General features: G+C 39.0%; 1 protein-coding gene across 6 annotated transcripts in view; it reads left to right on the forward strand.

The window, feature by feature from the left end:
- SHPRH (SNF2 histone linker PHD RING helicase) overlaps positions 1-19,928 on the forward strand; it is a 55,482-nt gene that overhangs the window by 24,538 nt on the left and 11,016 nt on the right. For 3 of the 6 annotated variants that reach the window (XM_072995654.2, XM_020810926.3, XM_020811007.3), the window contains exons 12-23: positions 2,282-2,445; positions 2,536-2,792; positions 5,067-5,188; positions 6,798-6,886; positions 8,562-8,654; positions 12,018-12,125; positions 13,557-13,699; positions 14,850-15,023; positions 15,338-15,400; positions 16,223-16,448; positions 18,748-18,891; positions 19,366-19,467. In XM_072995654.2, coding sequence (XP_072851755.2) covers positions 2,282-2,445; positions 2,536-2,792; positions 5,067-5,188; positions 6,798-6,886; positions 8,562-8,654; positions 12,018-12,125; positions 13,557-13,699; positions 14,850-15,023; positions 15,338-15,400; positions 16,223-16,448; positions 18,748-18,891; positions 19,366-19,467 — 1,685 coding nt within the window. Of the gene's footprint in view, positions 1-2,281; positions 2,446-2,535; positions 2,793-5,066; positions 5,189-6,797; positions 6,887-8,561; positions 8,655-12,017; positions 12,126-13,556; positions 13,700-14,849; positions 15,024-15,337; positions 15,401-16,222; positions 16,449-18,747; positions 18,892-19,306; positions 19,468-19,928 lie in introns of all 6 variants that reach the window. The other 3 variants (XR_013540574.1, XR_013540576.1, XR_013540575.1) reach the window with 2 other exon arrangements.

Consider the following 19,928-nt stretch of genomic DNA (forward strand, 5'->3'; position numbering starts at 1 on the left):
GAACATGTTCTTTCTGTCCCTTGTACATGAGCAGCATGTTTATTTATTAAGAATATTTTCATTCTGTTTATCCAGTAGAATATTGCTCAGGGGAGCTAGCACTTAAAAGAATCAAAATATGACATTAAAAATACACACCAAGAAAGCAGAACACAAAACAAAGAGCACACTACTCATACACACATAACAGAAAGCATCAAATCAAGATTGCTAAACTGGAAAGCTGAAATTCAGCTGAAGAAGATTTTCTAAATGTAAGATTGGCGCTTGGATGCAAATCTTGATGCAAGACGCGGTTTTATTTGAGCAAAGTCCTTCAGATGCCTTGTCCTAGGCTGTTGAGGCTGGCTTAGTGGATAAGGGGAGCATTGAACACCCTGGAAGAGGGGTAAAATTCCACCTTGCCTCATAGTTGGAAGGTCTTTACCAAATAAGTCCTCCTTGGACTCCACGGTACTGGACATTTACAGGGCAGTGTACAATATTCCAGCTGTATGTAACCTTGGTGGTGGCCTCTTGCCTCTAGGGCAGTGGTCCCCAACCTTGGGCCTCCAGATGTTCTTGGACTACAACTCCCAGAAGCTTTCACCACCAACTCTGCTGGCCAGGATTTCTGGGAGCTGAAGTCCAAGAACATCTGGAGGCCCAAGGTTGGGGACCACTGCTCTAGGGTACCTGGAAGAGTTAGATTATCCAGATCTATTTCAGTCAGATGTTAAAACTGGTTATGGGTTATTCCCTATACTGTTTAGCATCTACATGAAACTGCTGGGAGAGGTTATTTGGAGTTTTGGGGTGGCGGATGACACTCTACTCTTTCTCTGCTTTCCATCCGAGTCCAAGGAAGCTGTCTCTGTCCTGAGCCAGTGCTTGGGGTTGATAACGGATGGAATGAGAGTGAACAAACTGAAGTTTAACCCAGGCAAGATAAAGTTGCTACTAGTCAGTGAAAAGGCAGACCAGGGACTAAGGATTGTGCTGGAAGGGGTTACACACACCCTGAAAATTCAAGTGGATAACTTAATTCTTCTCTGACCATGCCTATGTCTTGGGAGTGGCCAGGAGTGCATATGCACAATTAAAACTAGTATGCCAGTTACACCCATTTCGTGAGAAGCCTGAGTTGGCTACAGTGATGCATGCCTTGATTACCTCCTGTTTGGATTAGTGCTGTACGATCTACATGATTCAGAAATGTCAAGTGGTGCAATATGCTGCAGCCAGACTGTTGCCTGAGGCTGGTTATGAGGACTGTTCACCCTGTTACAACAGCTTCACTGGCTGCAGATTCATTTCTGTGCCCTATTTAAAATGCTGGTTGTGACTTCTATGGCTCAGGTCCAGGCTGTCTTAAAGACTGTATTGGCCTGTACAAACTTTTAAGTATTAAGACCCTTAGGGGAGTACCTTCTCTCAGCCTCACCACTTTCAGAAGCACATGTATGACAACTTCAGAAGGAGCTATTTCTGTGGCTGCTCCCAGATTGTGGAACCTCCTTCCTCAGGAGATGTAGTTGGGCCTTTTCCTCCTTTTCTTCTGCCAGCAATTGAAAACATGCCTTTGCAGAGATGTTTTTGGGAAGTCAGTAGGCAATTGAGATAAGCAGATATTTTAATATCTGATTTATAGTTTTAAAATGTTTTTATACTATAGTTTTATAGCTACCCAGTGTGGTGTGGTGGCTAGAGTGATGGACTAGGACTCTGGAGACTACACATCAAATCTCTACTTGGCCATGGAGGCTCACTGGGGGTTGAAATTGGTAAAAACCACTCTTTAAATATCTCACTTACCTGGAAACCCCTACTAGGGTCACTATAAGTCAGTTCCAACATGATGGCACATAACAACAGCATAGCTTTATATTTTAATCCATTTGTTTTAATTAATTGTTGGTTTCACATTTTTATGCTTCCTGAAGTCCACACTAGGGGAGAAAGCTGGAATAAAAATTAAATGACTAAACAAATGAAGTTTTAAAGTTATATTTAAAACATGATCAGTGCCCTAGACTTTGAAAAATACAACCGCTAGGAGAATTTCTTGTGAGCTTTGTGTGTTATGTACAAGGGATTGTGCCAGTCATCTTAATCTTTATGTGAGATCTGACCATAGACACCCCACTCAAGTTTCATCCCTTAAAATAAACCCAGCTTGAAACAATTCAACTTGTCAGAATAAGAAGGTAGATTGGATTGTGGAATAGAAGCACTTTTTATTTAAAATATTTCTTGCATGATATTAAAACTTTTGGTAAAATATGCTCTTCTTCTATCACAGACTTATATGGATTAGTACTTTTCCTCGGAGCTGATCCTTACTGGGTCAGATATTGGTGGGATCAGCTTCTCTATCGACCATACTGCAGGAAAAACACACAACCTCTCTATGACTTCATAGCCAAGATAATGTGGAGGTCAGCAAAGAAGGACGTGATTGACCAAGTAAACATCTAAATTCTAAGATTTTGTTTACCGCCAGTATTTTTAAACCAAAAGCTTCCATAATTCATTTCTTGTGCCATTTATTATTAGATCCAGATCCCAGCTCAGACCGAAGATGTACACTGGCTTCATTTTTCTCCTGTGGAGAGACACTTTTATCATCGGCAGCATGAAGTGTGCTGCCAGGATGCTCTAGCAAAACTCAGGAAGATTTCCGATTGGTCCCTGAAGCTTAGCAGCTTGGATAGGAGGACAGTGACTTCCATTTTGTACCCTTTGTTGCGCTTGAGGCAGGCCTGCTGTCACCCACAAGCTGTTCGTGGAGAATTCTTGCCCTTACAGAAAAGGTTAATTTAGAATCTGGACACTTCACATAAATACTGATATGTATCCATTCTGTATTTTTTTGCCTGTTCTGATTAGCTACTGAATAAAATTCAACAAGTTCCGTATATGAAAGAGAAATTTTCCAGCAGTTCGTTAGCATTTTGGACCATATATATTCCAAACAGTGACTTTTGAAGTAGTGTAGTATTATGGTCCTGCACATAATAGTTGTATTTATAATAGTATTTGAAGGCACCTATAATCTCAGATATTATGTATTTGTATGAAAACAGGTGATATATGCCACAAGGTTCTTGGCATTTCATCTTACTGAATATTAAGGATACTTTTTATTGGAGTTCATGCATCTGGTAATACAGAACTCTAAAACATCAATCTGTGCTTAAATAAATATTATAGTCAAACATGTCAGTGGAACTCTCCTGCTCTGGGGGGCATTAATGGTTAAAAAGAAATTGCCACCAGATTTCTGCTGCCTGGATGGGGACTGCCAGCAACAACCTGGCAGCGATTTTTAACTCTTAAAGGCTTCCCCACCCCCAGGTCTTGAGGCTCCCAAAGGCTTCCCCAAGGCAAAAGGAAACCTCAGAATGTGAAAGGATGGAGGGACAGGAAGCTTTTCAATTCATTTATATTAATTATTTCCAGCACCCGGATCTGGTTTAAGCTGGCATAACTACACCAATAGGATTTTGATGATCAACTTTTATTTATTTGAAAAGTGATCTAAAATGAATTGCTTGGCTCAAACCTTGTTTGTGATAAAACAAAGTGGTGTTGAAATAATCTTTCACAGCACCAATAAAAGTTCAGTTAAATTTCATTTTCATCTATTGTAAGAAATAATCATATTGATTAATTTATTAATGCTTTTTAAGTCTGGAATTTAATAGGTTTGGCACGCTGCTCCTGGAAAATTTCTGCTTGAAATTTATATACATGATATTCTAGAATTATTATACAACTACACTATGTTTGAAGGAGAACATTTCCATTAAAGCTTTTCATCTTAGGATGTAAGGAGCTGTAATTTCAGGAAATATATCAGTGAGACAGAATAGCTTTAGTCTTAAAGCAACTATTTATCAATCTAAGCAGCCTGTAGATTTTAGTAGAATATTTGTGGCTTGACGTGTACAACATAGCAACAACTGTGGTCATAGAAAATAAGCAGTTCATATAAAAAGCATCACCAAAAACAATGCAGTCTTTTTCCTTCTGAAGGCAATGATCCAAATTTAGAGTGGGAAGATGAAGATGGTATCTGTGTATATATCAGAAGTTCTAAACAGTACAAGCACAAGATTTGAAAATGGGCGCCTATCATTATTATCAAATCTTTATCTGATTATCAAGCTAGTCTATTATTGTTTTTGTATCCTGTGTTCTGTGTAACTTTAGAGTAGAATAGATGAGGTTCACATGGTGTTCCTATCCAGGTAATGTCAAGCCCTAAATTTCTTTAGCGCTCATGCTACATCAGACCTTTTGTCTGGGTCTTCTCCTAAATATATTCACGGCTGGATAGCTCAGTGGTTTAAATATCTAGCTGTGGAGGCAGAGGTTGGGAGCTCTATTCTCCACGGTGCCTCCTTGACAGGGGTTGGACATGATGCGCTATAGGGTCCTTTCCAGCTCTGCAGTTCTAAGATTAATATATATATATATATATATATATATATATATATATATATATATATATATATATATATATATATATATATATATATATATATATATATATATATATATATATATATATATATATATATATATATATATATATATATTAAAAATCACAAATTGACTACTAATTGACTACTACAGCCCAGAGACCTTTGGGTATTGTGGGCGGCATATAAATTAAATAAATAAATGCTCTTTACAAGTTGAATAAAGCTGTGAATTTTGATCCACTGATGTTCTGCCATGCCGTATTATGCTTCTCTATGCTAGAATAACTGATATTTATATTAGTCATGACACTTTCCTCTCCTTTGAGACAGTCTTTGGAGTTTCCTACTACTATTCTGATCCTTACATATAATTGACTGCAGGGCCTCTGACCAGGATTCTGAACCTAAGCTGGTTTGTATAGTAACTGGGAATAGTACATAATGTTAAATGACAAGCAGTTGAGCAGCAACAAACTGCAGCTATACACCACTATCTTTTCCATTTCTCCTTGCCATATAAAGTATGTTCTTGAAGAGGTTAAACTTGTGCTAATATACATTGTATGCCTGTGACTCATGTGTGGATCTTTCTTCTAGCACAATGACTATGGAAGAACTTCTGACATCACTCCAGAAAAAATGTCGGACAGAATGTGAGGAGGTCCATAGACAACTGGTGTGTGCTCTGAATGGGTTGGCTGGTATTCATATCATTAAAGGTAAGATGAACTGAAAATAATGAGATGTACTCTATTTTTCGCTCCATAAGACGCACCTTTCCATAAGACGCACCAATTTTTTAGGAGAAGAAAACAGGAAAATATGATCTGTTTTCTTCGCTCCATAAGACGCACAGACTTTCCACCCCACTGTTTTGTGGGGGAAAAGTGCGTCTTATGGTGCAAAAAATATGGTAATTATTTTGAGCTTCATGGACTTTTTGAACATGAATTGTAAATTATTGTGTGCTTTTTTTTCTTTTAAGTAGACTGACCTAGCTAGGTGATATGTAGATTCCTCCAGGCAAGCATTAGTAACAGACTGGATACAGTTACAGTGGTGCCCTGCATAGCAACGTTAATCCGTTCCAGGAAAAACGTCGCTATCCGGAAACATTGCTAAGCAGAACGGAAAACCCCATAGGAACGCATTAAAATCCGTTTAATACATTCTTATGGGGGGGTAAACTCACCGCTAAGTGGGAATCCTCCATAGGGCCACCATTTTCGCCGCCTCGGTAAGCGATGAATAGGAGCGAAAACTCTGTGGGCCGCCATTTTCTTCATTCGGCGGCCATTTTGGAACCGCCAATCAGCTATGCGAAAATGGGGGCTTTGGGAGGACTGCGGGGGAGGGCTCCCCCGCGGTCCTCCCAAAGCCCCCGCCGGCATTTTCGCCCAGCTGACCGGCGGGGGCTTCCGAAGCTCCTGCCAGTCAGCTGGGGGAAAATGCCGGCTGAGGCTTTGCGAGGACCGCGGGGAAGGGCTCCCCCGCGGTCCTTCTGAAGCCCCCGCCGGTCAGCTGGGGGGAAATGGGGCCTATGGGGAAAAATCGCAAAGCGATTTTTCCCCATAGGGAATGTCGCAGTGCGATCGTTTAGAGAGCATGGTAGCTGCTTTGCCAATGCGTTTATCCAGCTCGACATCTAGAGAGAGTGTGTCAGAGATTGTTCAGCCAAGGTACACAAAGTCATGAATAAGTTCCAGTTCTTGTGTGGAGTTCTCAGAGAGGACTGTGGGTTGTTTAAAATAAGGATGGACCAATATGTCACCTATGGACGGCATGCAATTTCCCTAAGCCCTTTTGAGACCCTCCCAGTACACCTAGTGCCCCCATTATCCTCTGCACCCCAATTTTCAACTCCCCCATGTGTTCTCAAAAAAGCAGGGGGCAATTCTGCCATCTTTTGAGGTCCTACAGCATCTCTATTACTGTAGCCTGGGCAAATATCTCACTCTTAAATCTTCCTCTGCTGGTCTAGGTAAATGGTGGACAGGTAAGAGAGGATTGAAAATGCTTCAAGGTCTCCATGACAATTGCCAGTTCTTGTGTGTCTTGTCTCAGAATACTCTTACTGACTGTGCTTTCTGTTTCTAACAGAGTGCCTTTGTTGAATGAAAATTCACAATAGTAGAATTGTTTTTTAGCTTCATTTTTACATGATTTTTGAAATGGAGAATTTCCGTTTTCACAAAACATTCAAAATCAGAATTCATTTTGCAGTACTAAAGAAAGTCTTAATATTCCCTATAGAAAACTATACATACTAAAATAATTCAACATTTCAGACATTGTATCACTGGAATTACTATCTGAAATATTTTTCAGGTGAATATGCATTGGCAGCAGATATGTATAGAGAGGTTTTGCGTTCCTCTGAGGAGCACAAAGAGAAGCTCAAAACAGATTCATTGCAAGTATGTATTTAAATTCTAAAACCCCCTTTTAAACAATTCCCTAAATTTACATAAGCCAGAACAGTACTGATCGCTTGTTCAGTGACAAGTATGAAAACACTTGTCACCAGGTGTGTATTTTTAATATTTTTGAAATATCTTGATTTGATTTAGTATGATCTACACAGGTTCCCCATCATTTTTATTTGTGTGACAAATGGTTTGAAATATACATGCAGAGGACAAAATGCAATAGGTAACATCCATCTAGGAAACAGTGCATTCCAGTATAACTGAGAAGGGGACAATCATTTCTCCCTAATATATCCCAGTAACTACTTATGGAGGGCTACAGTGGGGAGAGAAGACAAAGAGCATTTTATCAGCAAAAAGTTGGATTTAGCTTGCAGTTAAATTTGTGGATGTGCAGGTTGTAGGTGAGGATTGTGCTCCTACCTATGTGTATTTTCTAATTTTGATTTAGATAAAGGGATTTGAATAATTTTTACTCTAGGAATGGTAATATTTAAACATAAATGATTATATACGTGCATTATGTAAAGCCCATTAATTTATTGTATCAAGTTAGTAATATAATCAGCAATCTGAGACTTTCAACTGGTAGTGAATTAAAAAAATTATCCATCTGTGCAGGATACTTCTGAAGGCATTCCACATAGAGTCTAATAGCCGTGGGTGAAATTTAGTGTCTACCCACGTAATAGGACTTTCACTTCTTCTCTTCCCCTGTGATCCCCCACCCTTTGGAGCAGAGCTGTATGATACTTGAAAGGGGTGAAATGGTAACCACCCTGTCCTTGCTCTCTTCACCAGAAACTGTTTTTCCTCCTTCTAAAAATATATGTATGTAGAAAACAAATATTAATCTGGGCACATTAGTATTTGTGCCACATGAGTCCTCTGAAAGCACCTCATGTGGTAACTCTGGTGTAGTCCATTACGTATAGACCTGTGTCCAGTTGGTGGACATATTTATATAATTTTGTGTGACAGTGAAAATCCAGTCTCCTGTAATCTAAACATGGCTATTGAATATTTTACATTGAATATTCTAAGAATATAGTCTTGTCTAAACTAAGTTTGGTCCTTTTTCCAGCTCTTTGTTAATAATTATTGTAGCCTTGCAAACCAGGGTTGAGGGGACATTGCCAGTGTTTTCTCTTTTCTCTCAGCCCTCATATGACTGTTCGTACTTTCTGAGTAGATGGGAAACAGTGTCCACAGCACACTTAAGTGCTGTAGCTGTTTAATTGCCTCTTTGCATTCCATCTTTGTTCAAAGGCACTGAGAGTGAATGCAAGCTTCCCCACAGAGGCCATGGGGATGTGCTTGGTACTAGTTCTTAATAGTTCACAGTAATTAGATGAAGGAACACCTTATTGCAAGGCTGAACTGCAGTTTTGTTTCTGCATTTCACTGAACCTGAAATTTTAATTTACTGTACCTTGCATGTAATTTCTTCCTGGTACTTTGTTTTCTGTTATTAGTTGGGAAAGCATCTCATTCTCGTCACAGTCCCATAAACTTCAGATATCGTTAGAAAGTGTCTCCTCTCCCCCCCCCCCCCCCCGGTGGTAATGTTTTGTTTCCTGGGGCATTCTGCTGTTGATTTTTTACCGTTCTCACAGTATACTGAAGTATGACTACGTTATTGCTTTTATGTATTACTGAATAGAGACTTCATTCTACGCACAACTTGACGGAATTACTGGCAGCGAAGCATCCTGGGATATCACCCACTTTGCGTGATGGCAGACTTCAGGAAGAGGTGATTGTTCCCTGTGTTGAATTTAATATCCATTGAGGAATACTTAATACAAAATAACTAAATAAAAGAGAATAATTTGTCCCGGAAGAACATTCTGGTTTTTGACAAAAATCCTTACAGGTCAGGAGGAAAGCAGTGATATGTCTTGATTCAGCTGCCTTCCTTTTTTTGAACAAGTGCGACTTGTGATGCTTTCTCATAGTCACAGTTTGCAGTAGATAACAAGCTGCAGTGATAAAAGCTGAACTTGTTAAATTAGACTATAATGTTTAACTTGTTATAGTTCTAGGAGTGTGAATCTGTAATGAAGTAAAGGGCAAACAGAAGGAGGCTGATCCATCCTGTACCCTTTAGGAGACATTCAGACCCACTTCCTCCACAGGTCCATGTCATATACAGTGGTGCCACGCTTGACGATTACCTCGTTAGACTAGGAAATCGCTTAATGATGAAGTTTTTGCAATCGCTTTTGCGATCGCAAAACAATGTTTTAATAGGGAAAAATTGCTTCATGATGATCAGATCCCTGCTACGGGAACTGATTTTTCGCTTAACGGCGATCAAAAGAGCTGATCATTGGGCTTTCAAAATGGCCGCCTGCTGTGTAAAATGGCTCCCCGCTGTGTTTTAGGACAGATTCCTCGCTTTACAGGCACCGGAAAATGGCCGCCCTATGGAGGATCTTCGCTGGACACTGAGGTATTTCACCCATTGGAACGCATTGAACCGGTTTTCAGTGCATTTCAATAGGATTTTTACTTTCGCTTGACAACGATTTCATTCTACAGCGATTTTGCTGGAACGGATTATCCTCGTCAAGCGAGGCACCACTGTATCTCATAATTAAAAAAAAAAAAAGGTTCCCACAAAAGGTGGGCAGCACAAAGAGCTCCGACAAGGAGGACTGTGTAGCAGCCTAAAATATGGTGTCTCTCAACTCAAAGCCTGTATAGGAATCATCCTTCCACAATCACATACACACCGTGTCCTAGTAGTACACTAATATTTCAGTAAAGTTTAATAAACTAAGTAGTGTGAGCGAACAAAGAAAAAACAATATTCCAGAACGCAGTAAAGTTGTCTAAAAAGTGAGGCAAGTCTTTTTCTTTACTGACATCAGAGAAATGACTACCAGAGCAGTTATAAGTCTGAGCCATCCATAGTGGCGAAATTGTCATGGGGGAGATCTGGCTTTATTGTGGGGTTCAGCTTTCTCTCACCTTCTGCTGTGGCACCAGTAGCTCAGTGTACCTTATTACTCAGTTTGCCTTTCGCTTTATTCAAATAATTTGCCATCCTTTTAATACTACAAATGCTGCATTGTATGTGAATGATTCACTGTGATATTGCTTTGTCCCAGGATGAAAGGGGCTCCTTACTCCATTCTGTAGTCACTTGAGAATCACACGAGCACTCCCAGTTTGGTCTGTTTTAGCACTTGGTTCAAAAGCAGTACACATCCTTAGTAGCCTAGTAGTTATTCTTGGAAGAACAGTTAATGCTCTTCTCTTTCCCAGACATCTACTGAATTGTGCTTAGCTGTTAATTCTTCACACTAAGGTTGTGTAGGTGGAACAGGTTGAAGCTTGAGTCAGACAGACACTTAAAGACTAAATTGATGTAACAAGGCAGGAGAGTCTAGTCTGTGGCAGTAAAGACACTAAAGTGGGAACTTATGTCACCTGAAAGGTTTACATTTTACTTCGTAAAAGTTTATATAGACTTAATCGTGCTCCTTTAGATATTGACTCTTTGTAATTTTTTCTGGAGCATAGAATGAGAATTGAGACCAATGTCTCTGGTGTACATTAAATTAAAATTAAATAAGAATTAAGGCAAATCATAGGAAGTCACCTGTGTTATATATCTCATGCAAGTGCAGTGATTGCATGCACTCTGGAGGCAGATGGGTTCTAGACTACTTCACCAATCATGCTCACACAGGTTGATTGCTGATAGAGTGGGGGTGGGAGTGGGGTGGCTTTAAGCTCTAGCAAGTTGTCTTCTACATTTTTTATTCTAGTAACAGTTGCTGCAGTAACTGTTCAGGTTATACAAGACAGTATTTCATTTTGTTCATACCATTAAAACCACTGATGCTTACTTTTTGCTGGCACTAATAATGTGCGAGATACTGGCTGAAATCCTGTTGCTAGAACTTATGCTGGTACGGCTGATGAAATTATGATTTTAGGGGGAATTAAACATTTCTGATTCCCCTCTTCTCCCAAATGTCCTGACACTCCCTTGGGATCCCCTTCATTTCATAAAGCTGTTGGAGACAGTGCGGAGGTTTTTAATTTCTGAAAATCAGCATTGCTAGAATGATTTTTCGCCTGATAGCAATTTTGGAAAGTTAAAGACACACATCCCAACAGCTTCCTACGATGAAGGAGATCACAAGGGAGCCTCTGTACATTTGGGCTGTGTGTAAATTGTAATTTGTGAAAAATTGTTGCAGCTTTATGCAGCGCAAGTTACAGGACTTATATGGCCCTCTTGCGGGGGAGGGGTTCCCTGTTGAAAGATGAAATGGACAACCCAAGGGAAAATACATATCTAAGCATTTATCCCTTGCCCTTCTCATCCTGCAAAGGTCATGGTTTGTTTTAATCCAGAGTTTCTTACTGTGTTTGATTCAGGAAACTCTGGCTTAGAGCCAGGTAACAGAACAGATGTAAAAAGCAGGATGTGACTCTGACTTATTTTCCAGGTTTGTCAACTTCCACAAAGCCATTAATATATAGTGGGGAACTGTGGTTTAATACAAACCAGGATTTTCCTGCTGAAGCTGATGAATAATGGGTATGGCAGGGTACAATACTTGGCCCTGAGGGTTGTTAGCTGCTTCATAAGCTGTTTTATGAAGCTTCAGGTGATCATCTGGATGGGGCCAATGTGCTATAGCATTTCTTAAAACAGGTATGGAATTTTTGGACCTCCAGATGTTTTGGACTATAACTCCCACAATCCCCTACCAATGGCCATGCTGGGTGAGAATACAGAGCGGACTATCTTGACAGTCAAAACACTCCCGATCCTTGTTCTAAAATCACAGTTTAATAACAACTGCAGTGACTAGCAGTTCTTTTTTTTTTTTTAAAGTAATGTATATATGACGTCCCCAGAAAAAGGGAATGGTAAACCATTTCTGAGTACTCTCTACCTAGAAAGCCCTGTGGAGGGTCACCAGAGTTAACTTGACAGCATACAATTATTCTCAAAGAATACCATAGCTGCATACAACATAGAAATTAAAATGTAAAATGGAAATAAATCATTGCATGACATTATTGTTACTTTACTGTCAGGAGAATTTCTAGTCAGTGAAAAGTTACTAACTCATTCATCATCTAAATGCAGTGTCAGCAACTCCGACAACATTATATGAGTAAATCAAATGCAGAAGTTGCTGAAGCCCAGCAGGCACTGCAACCACTTGTACAGACCATCCATGAACTCCAGAGGAAAGTAAGTTTCTGCTGACAAATTTCATTTATGCCTTTTTGACTGTGTACATGTATTGCTCTTTTTAGGCTTCCAGTGTCATCTTGAAAATGTGTTAAAATAAGTCTTAACATTCATGCATAAAAAGAGTTTTAGTGCAACAAACAGGATCAGAGATGGAGTTTTACAAAATTGGCACTCTGGCAGAAATCCTGTTACTTAATGTAGTTCCACTGATTTAATAGACCTCCCTCTAGGCAACTAGACTAGGTCTGGTCGCTCAGTGGGACTTACAGAGGAGCGGACTCCCCAAATCTTCACCAATTCAGTGGCCCTACTCTAGATGTATCCTACAATCCTATGCAACAGGATTTTAGCCATTCTGTTGTTCCTTTGCAGAATTACTTTGGAAAACATGTTTGATGTTAAAATAGTTAATCCTGAATTACTGGTTCTATAGTCCTAGAACCTGCCCTGAGAATATGTACTTAAGTGCATTAAATAAATCTGGATACTTACTTGAGGAGAGGCTAGGCTGGTCACATATCTTGATGGATTTTTAAAATTTGACTGATAAACTGCTAGAATGTATTTGGAGATGAACAATTTAATTAACTTGGGCGGGGGATTTAGCACTTCGCGGAAACAGCTGTTTGGTTTTTGAAGTCCAGCATGCCTTTGGTGAGAGATGGAGATTTTTTTGCAACCAAGACAGATAAGGAGATAATCATCTAAATATCAGTGGACAGAAGCTCTTACAGTGATAGGACTGAATTGCAGTCGGTGACAGGCTGGTAATATTGTCATTCCTGTGTTATGTTCCTTTCTGCCCTGTTCCTCAGCCTGCACAACACTGAAGTTCCCAAACACCTTAAGCCGTTGGCCTGACTTTCCATTATAGCATAAGGAAAGATGACGGCCTTTTGTGAGGTGATACAGGAGTGGGTGAGCTAGTAACCTCTTCCATTCTTTGTAGTGCACCACTAGGCCCGATTTGAGGGGTAGGGAGACAGGAGCTGCTGTAATCTGTAGGATTTTGGGTTCCTGATTAGAGACCAGCTTCTGCATTTGTTCACCTTGGTGCCAGCCAGGAGAAATAAGGTTGGGTTTTTGCTGACTCAGCCAAATGTTGCATAACAAGCCCCCTGCCCGAGCTGACAAATGTGGTCTGGATCTGGTATCAAGGATTTTGATGCTTATGCAATAGTCATTGGGTCCAACTCAGGATTTCACGACTGTCCCGATGACCATGATTTTGTTTAAATTATACCTGAAATGGAGCAGAAGGACACACAGTGCAGCAAAGTATGTGTTTCAAGCCATAATTTGATCTCTTAATTAGCTAACATAGTTTTCTGAAGAGTTTGCTACTAATCAGAAACGACAGACTATGGCCCAGGAAAAAAAGATATAGGACACATTTATTTATAGACACATCTTCTTTCCTACAAACAGATACGTTCCAGTTCCCCTTGGTGGTTGGATGTGATCCAGTCAGCAATACAGTATGCCATTGATGAGGAGCTTGTTCAGAGAGTGCAAAATGATCTAAGCAGCAACTACAAGCAGCAAACAAACAAGCTCTCCATGGCAGACAAGTAAGTCAGGACCTACTGAGTAAGGTTGCTTTCAAATGATTGATTTACTTAAAACTACTCAAGTTTGTGCTGGCAGATGTGACTGTGGCAGGTATGAGCTCCTGTTTTATTTTAAAAGCACATCTAACAGAAGAACCAGAATATAAAACTTCTGACAAAATTGTCCACTTCTCAATACTGTACATTCCTTTTACTCTGTCTCCTCTATAACACATAGTTTCTTCTGTCCCAGAAGACGAATTACATTTGGGTGGGTATGTTGCAGTACTAAAATTTTTTGTTTTTTTAGGTTATAAATATTAGTTTCATTCATTGATTTAGCAGAGATTCCATTCTATTGTTGAGGAAAGAAACACAGCCTTGTGGTCCTTACACAATCCAAAAGCAAGGGCAGGTGTTATCTTTAATAGACCACTAAGAAAAAAGCTAGCTTTTGACCTACACAAGTCTTTGTCAGATTGGGCACTTCTGCATTGTGGATGATGCAGAAAAGACATATGAAATTCCCAGATATGGCAGATATCTGTGTCAGAAGAGAGTTCCCAAATGCTGGCTGCAAACACGAGTCAGGAGTGTAGAGTTTCAAATTCCACCCCTGGTGACCCCTAGTTGGAGCATCTCTCCCAGTTTGCGGGTGGCTTGGAAGGTTTAGTGAGTTGGAAGAGATGTTCTAACCAGGGGCCACCAGGGGTGGAATTTGAAACCCTACACTCCCAACTTGTGTTTGTAGCCAGTATTTTGGAACTCTCTTCTGACATAGACATCTGCCATGATTTTTTATTTTCATATTTTTTGCACCATCCACAACACAGAGGCCAGCCTGAGAAAGATTTGCATAGTTCAAAAACTAGCTTTTTAATGTTATTTTTACTCATCTTGCTTTTTATATTTTGTTTCTGTATGACTTTGTGTTTTAAAGAATATATATTGTAAATGTTTTTGGAGAAACTGCACATGCATTGAGTTAGATGTATTACCTACTTCGCTCAGCAAATGCAGTTCTGCCTTCTGCTAAAAGTAATATGAAGGGGGGGAATGTGAAATGATTTCTTAAAACAATTCATTTCTGATTCTTGATTCCATAAAGTTATTCTAAACTGACATTTTGATTTTTTGCAATGTTATTTGCCTTTTTTCCGTTTTTTGGTAGATTCCGTGACTGCAGAGGCCTTCAGTACTTACTCACCACTCAAATGGAAGAAGTGAAAAAATTCCAGAAACTTGTGAGAGAGGCTGTGAAAAAACTGGAAGGCCCTCCTTCCAAAGAGGTGATTGAGGCTGCCACCATTTGCCACCTGCGACCTGTAAGACTCCCACTGAACAAGTAGGTTGAAAAATGTCTTAGACTTCCATCACTGGGATTCTTGTTAGTACCTCTTTTTGTGCCATAGCGCACCCCCTGTGACAGTTGTAATACAAGGACCAGAATCCTGATGGAGATCTATGCTTGCATAAAAGAAATCACATTATATCTTGATGGCAGAGTAATAGATGTGCTGGTTGCATTTAAATGGTTTTTTGATATACATTGAATTTTTGCTATAAATCTTATTCCTGTACATGTTATTGGCTGGAAAGAACATTCTTTGAAAACACAGAATATTATGTAGTAATTTTTAAAACCTTTTTGTATTCCAGCTGTGTCTTCTGTAAAGCCGATGAATTGTTCACAGAATATGAGTCAAAACTGTTTTCCCATACGTAAGTGTCCCCTCCCCAATTCTGTTTTTTTCTTTTTTCTTTATTTTGTATCTGTGATAACCACAAAGTTCCTTTTCAAGGGCCAGCATCCCTTTCAAACGGTCATATGCATAAGGGAAATAAGAGAAGAGGCTGCTGCTATGTGGTCAGGTACAGTTATGTGGATATGCAGTCAGACCTCATCTCTTAACAGCAGTCCCTTCCACTGTTTCCCTTGCGCAAGTAGTAACCTGATGGGATATTGGCCTAGAGTGGTCTATTCGTCCAGATAGGCGGGATATAAATAATAATAATAATAATAATAATAATAATAATAATAATAATAATAATAATAATAATAATAATAATAATAATAATAATAATAATAATAATAATAATAATAATAATAATAATAATGATGATGATGACGATGACGATGACGATGACGATGACGATGACGATGACGATGACGATGATGATGATCCATAAATCATCTGTACTAAACAGAATTTCTAAATGATGTGTTTGCCACCTCTGTCTTTACAGTTGCAGAAATCAGTTTCAAGGCCACTTTGAAAGCTGTTGTGTCTGCCACTCACTGGGTGAAACTCCAGTGCTTTATGCCCTCCAGCCCTGTATTCTTGCAGGGAGGGTTGATCTTAGTTCTGAATAAGATCCTTAGATGCCTGTTCATGTACATGTAACATCATGTAGAGCGAGAGAAAGAATGAGAATCAATGCAGATAATGTCATTTGTATTTCAGATCAACACCATTATTGTCTGAGAAGATGCCTCCAGGCATTAAATGTGCTGACAATTCTCATGTGTTTATTTTATTTAAGGGTGAAAGGTCAGATGGCAATCTTTGAAGAAATGATAGAAGACGAAGAAGGCCTGGTTGATGACCGCTTGCCTACCACAAGCAGAGGCCTCTGGGCAGCAAGTGAAACTGAACGTTCCCTGAAGACCATTTTGTCCTTTGCCAAAGCTCACCGAATGGATTCCAGAACAATTGAAGAGGGCACTGTCTTCCTGGAGCTCTTTGAAGCATGGAAAAAGGAATACAAGGTACAAGAAGTGAGAAGAAATCTTGGAGATAGGTTCAGCACATAAACAACATTTTGAGTTGATTGATTTTAAGGATAGAAATAACTGACCATCTGATATGAAACCATCATTTTTAGAAACACACTTAAAGCCATCTGTGAAAATTAGGATTATATCAATAGGAAAGCAGCAATATATAGGAAATACAATGTCAACGTATTGAGAAATTCCAATAATAAATCATTTAATATAAAAACACCTTCAAGAAAAAACCGGTAAATATAAAGGTAGTGTTTCAAACAATTAATTTCATACATTTGACCCATACCTACGCTTATTTATATTGACATGTTGAGTTCTGCATGAAAAACCTGATACTACCACTTAATATATCAAAGTCTTTTAATCCTACTGTTAGTGTTTTCCTCTGTGGTGAGTAACCATGTTTTGTTTTACTAATTTATATACACCTAACTGATACTATATAGATTTAAAACAGAGGTGGATTTATGGCACTTCATGTTTTTGGTTAAGTCATCACATCAGTATTACCACTGATGAAGTTGCACTCCAAAAAGATCCACAGTTACCACCTTCAGAGCGTGGTCTACACTATGAAACCTTATACAGCTTGATACAGTTATGCAGCTTATACAGTTTAATATACCAAATAACTGTTTCTTATACATCCCCCACAAGCAAATTAATTTAGATTAAAGAACTCAGCTTGAGATGTTCACAACTCTTTTTGGTTTTGTTCTTTGTTTGCGTTTCAGTTTTTTCTTAAACACAATATTTTTTTTTTATTACCCAAGGGGGGGGGCAACCTACTGCCGCCCAGAGTAGACTTCGGTCTAGATGGGTGGGATATGTATAAATAAATACATAAATACTGACTGACAATCGGCAGTTCATAGCATTAAAAATTATTTTGGTATTATGAGTAGAAAGCAGATGGATTCCCACAGTTACTTATAAGACACATAAGGAAACTTACTACTTTTTGTCATTCTCAATTTTACACTTTTAATACTCTTAGTTGTGGCCTCATCATTAGTAAACATGTGAGACAGTTTTTTCTGTAAACAGATTTCAGGTTCTGTACTAAGTCATAGCTTCATTTAAAAATCAGATTTCTGCCCATGTGGATTCCATGCACTACCACTTTCTTCCAGAATCCTGTTATTTAGAGTTATGAAGATATTTTTAAGCTAAACGTACTTCACTATCTGTGCTTTTGCTATTAGATGATTACATAATCAGTGTAGTTTGTTAGTTCCATGGCTGAGATAAAGGGCTATAAACTTGGAAGTCCCAGTTAAAATCTTAAGTTGTAAACAGAGTCATCCCAAGGGCTGTAAAGTGTTCTGAATGTGGACAAATAGGTCTAGCCTTGGAGCATGACTAAGGGAAACCGTTCCAGTTGCTACAGAATCTTCCTTGGCCTTTGCTTCTTGGCTGTAGAAGTTCTCTGGTTAGAAACAATGGCTGGAATCACCTAGAAGAGGCCCATTGAATAAGTGGAACATATGGACGAGTTAATTCACCAAATCCCCACTGACATACTAAGCACACTCTAGTCGTGACTTACAACTGTATTTCAGCCAAAAGGATGGTATTCCATGTTCTTTTCAGGGGTATGTCATTGGAATGATTTCCCAGAGGTGATGTATAGAATCATTACAACATCTAAGCAGAGATGTTTTGGCTGCTTTTGTGAGATAAGGTTTTTGTGAAGTAATGCATTTGTGGATGATTTAAAATCTCAAAGCTAACTTTGGAAAGTGTACAGCGGGTCAATTGAGGTCCAGTAAATATTATTTATGAGTACAGCAAGTACTCTATTTATTCTCCATTGATGCCTTAGTTAATTAAATCCTTTGCTTTGGAAGCAAAAGCTGGAAATAATGTTTGTGAATTTAATTATGTTTTTATTCTCATAATCATAACCTTTCTTAAATAATAATAATCATATGCTGTCAAGTCAGTTTGGACTTACGGCAAACCTTTTCAGGGTTTTTTATGTAGAGAGTATTCAGAATGGGCTTACCATTCCCTTCTTCTGGGCCTGTGCGGCTTGTCAATGCCTATACAAGCTGGCTGTTCTTCTAGGGTGCACAGTGGGGCGTCGAACCCCCAACTTGTATTTTCTTTTCTACCACAGAAGCTCTAGAATATTCTGACGAGGCTCCGTGCATGCATGGATTACCCAGAGTGTGAATCACAGAGGTCTGCTCGAAGAAACATAGAAGTACTGAGGTGTGACTTTTTTCATTAACTACAATTTTGTTCTTGTTATTTTTTTAAATCTTGTCTCTAGCTGCTTCATGAATATTGGATGGTTCTGAGAGATCATGTGTCTGCCATTGATGAACTTGCCATGGCTACAGAACGGCTCAGAGTGCGCCATCCAGATGAGCCAAAACCCAGCCACCCTGTTCTTCACATAATTGAACCACATGAGGTAAAATTTTGCTTTGTCTTGGAAGTAGGCATAATGCATAATTATCATGAGGCTTCTTGCCCGTATCCTGATTTTGCTTGTTCTTCAGAAGTATCTTTTCATTGGTGTGGAGCTAGACTGAGAGTATTTGTATCCTAAGTTTATCTGCAATAACTATACATTGTATTTCAGCCTTAAGTATTTGCCAAGGAAGAGTTACAGTACAAACACAATTCACAGTTGAAAGATTCAGATTTAAAAAGTAAATGCAGAAGCCAGAGCCGTAGTAGGAGAATAAAAACATGTAATTCAATGTGCAAAATATACTTTGCTGTTCCCTAGAACCTTCTAATTATGCAAAATTATAGTTAGTAAACTTGAGGCTGAGGTATAGGAAAGATTTGAATAGTATAATTTTTCCTTTATTATTTAATAGCAGTGCAGGAGATGAAAGCCTGTAATGAAAATCCCAGAAAAATAAAATTGGTTTTCCAGGTAGAACAAAATCGAGTAAAACTTTTGAATGACAAAGCAGTTGCCAAATCACAGCTCCAGAAGAAACTGGGCCAGCTTCTATATCTCACTAATTTAGAAAAGGTAAGATAGACCTCCCACTGTTATGTCATATCTTATGAGAACTCTTGCATTGCATTACTGTTTAAAAGGCAGTAGGTGCTTCAGTAAGTTTTTTGTTTTGCTTTGTTTTGTTGCTGAGATTCTGCAGATTTTTCTTCATCTCTTTTCTTCAGTTGTGTCCATGCGGATTTAAGGGATAGAGGACATACCTCTTCTGTATGGGAATTCCATAACTTATTTGCTGTATGGGAGGGGACTGCCATTTAAGGAGCAAAAATAACTGTGGGCTTGTGTAAGCTTTTGAATGCTAAAACTCTGAATTGCATTGTGCAGCCATGACTATGACCCTAACATGTATACATGTGTCTAGGTTGGAACAGACTGGTCTCTTAGTGGTTATCACAAAGAAACCTGAATGCATTGATGTGGAATTTATTAAATCCGCAAGAGTGATACTTCAGAAAGCCACCATGTTCACAACA

This window comes from Pogona vitticeps, chromosome 1 (assembly GCF_051106095.1).
Source record: "Pogona vitticeps strain Pit_001003342236 chromosome 1, PviZW2.1, whole genome shotgun sequence".
Taxonomy (NCBI): Eukaryota; Metazoa; Chordata; class Lepidosauria; order Squamata; family Agamidae; genus Pogona; species Pogona vitticeps.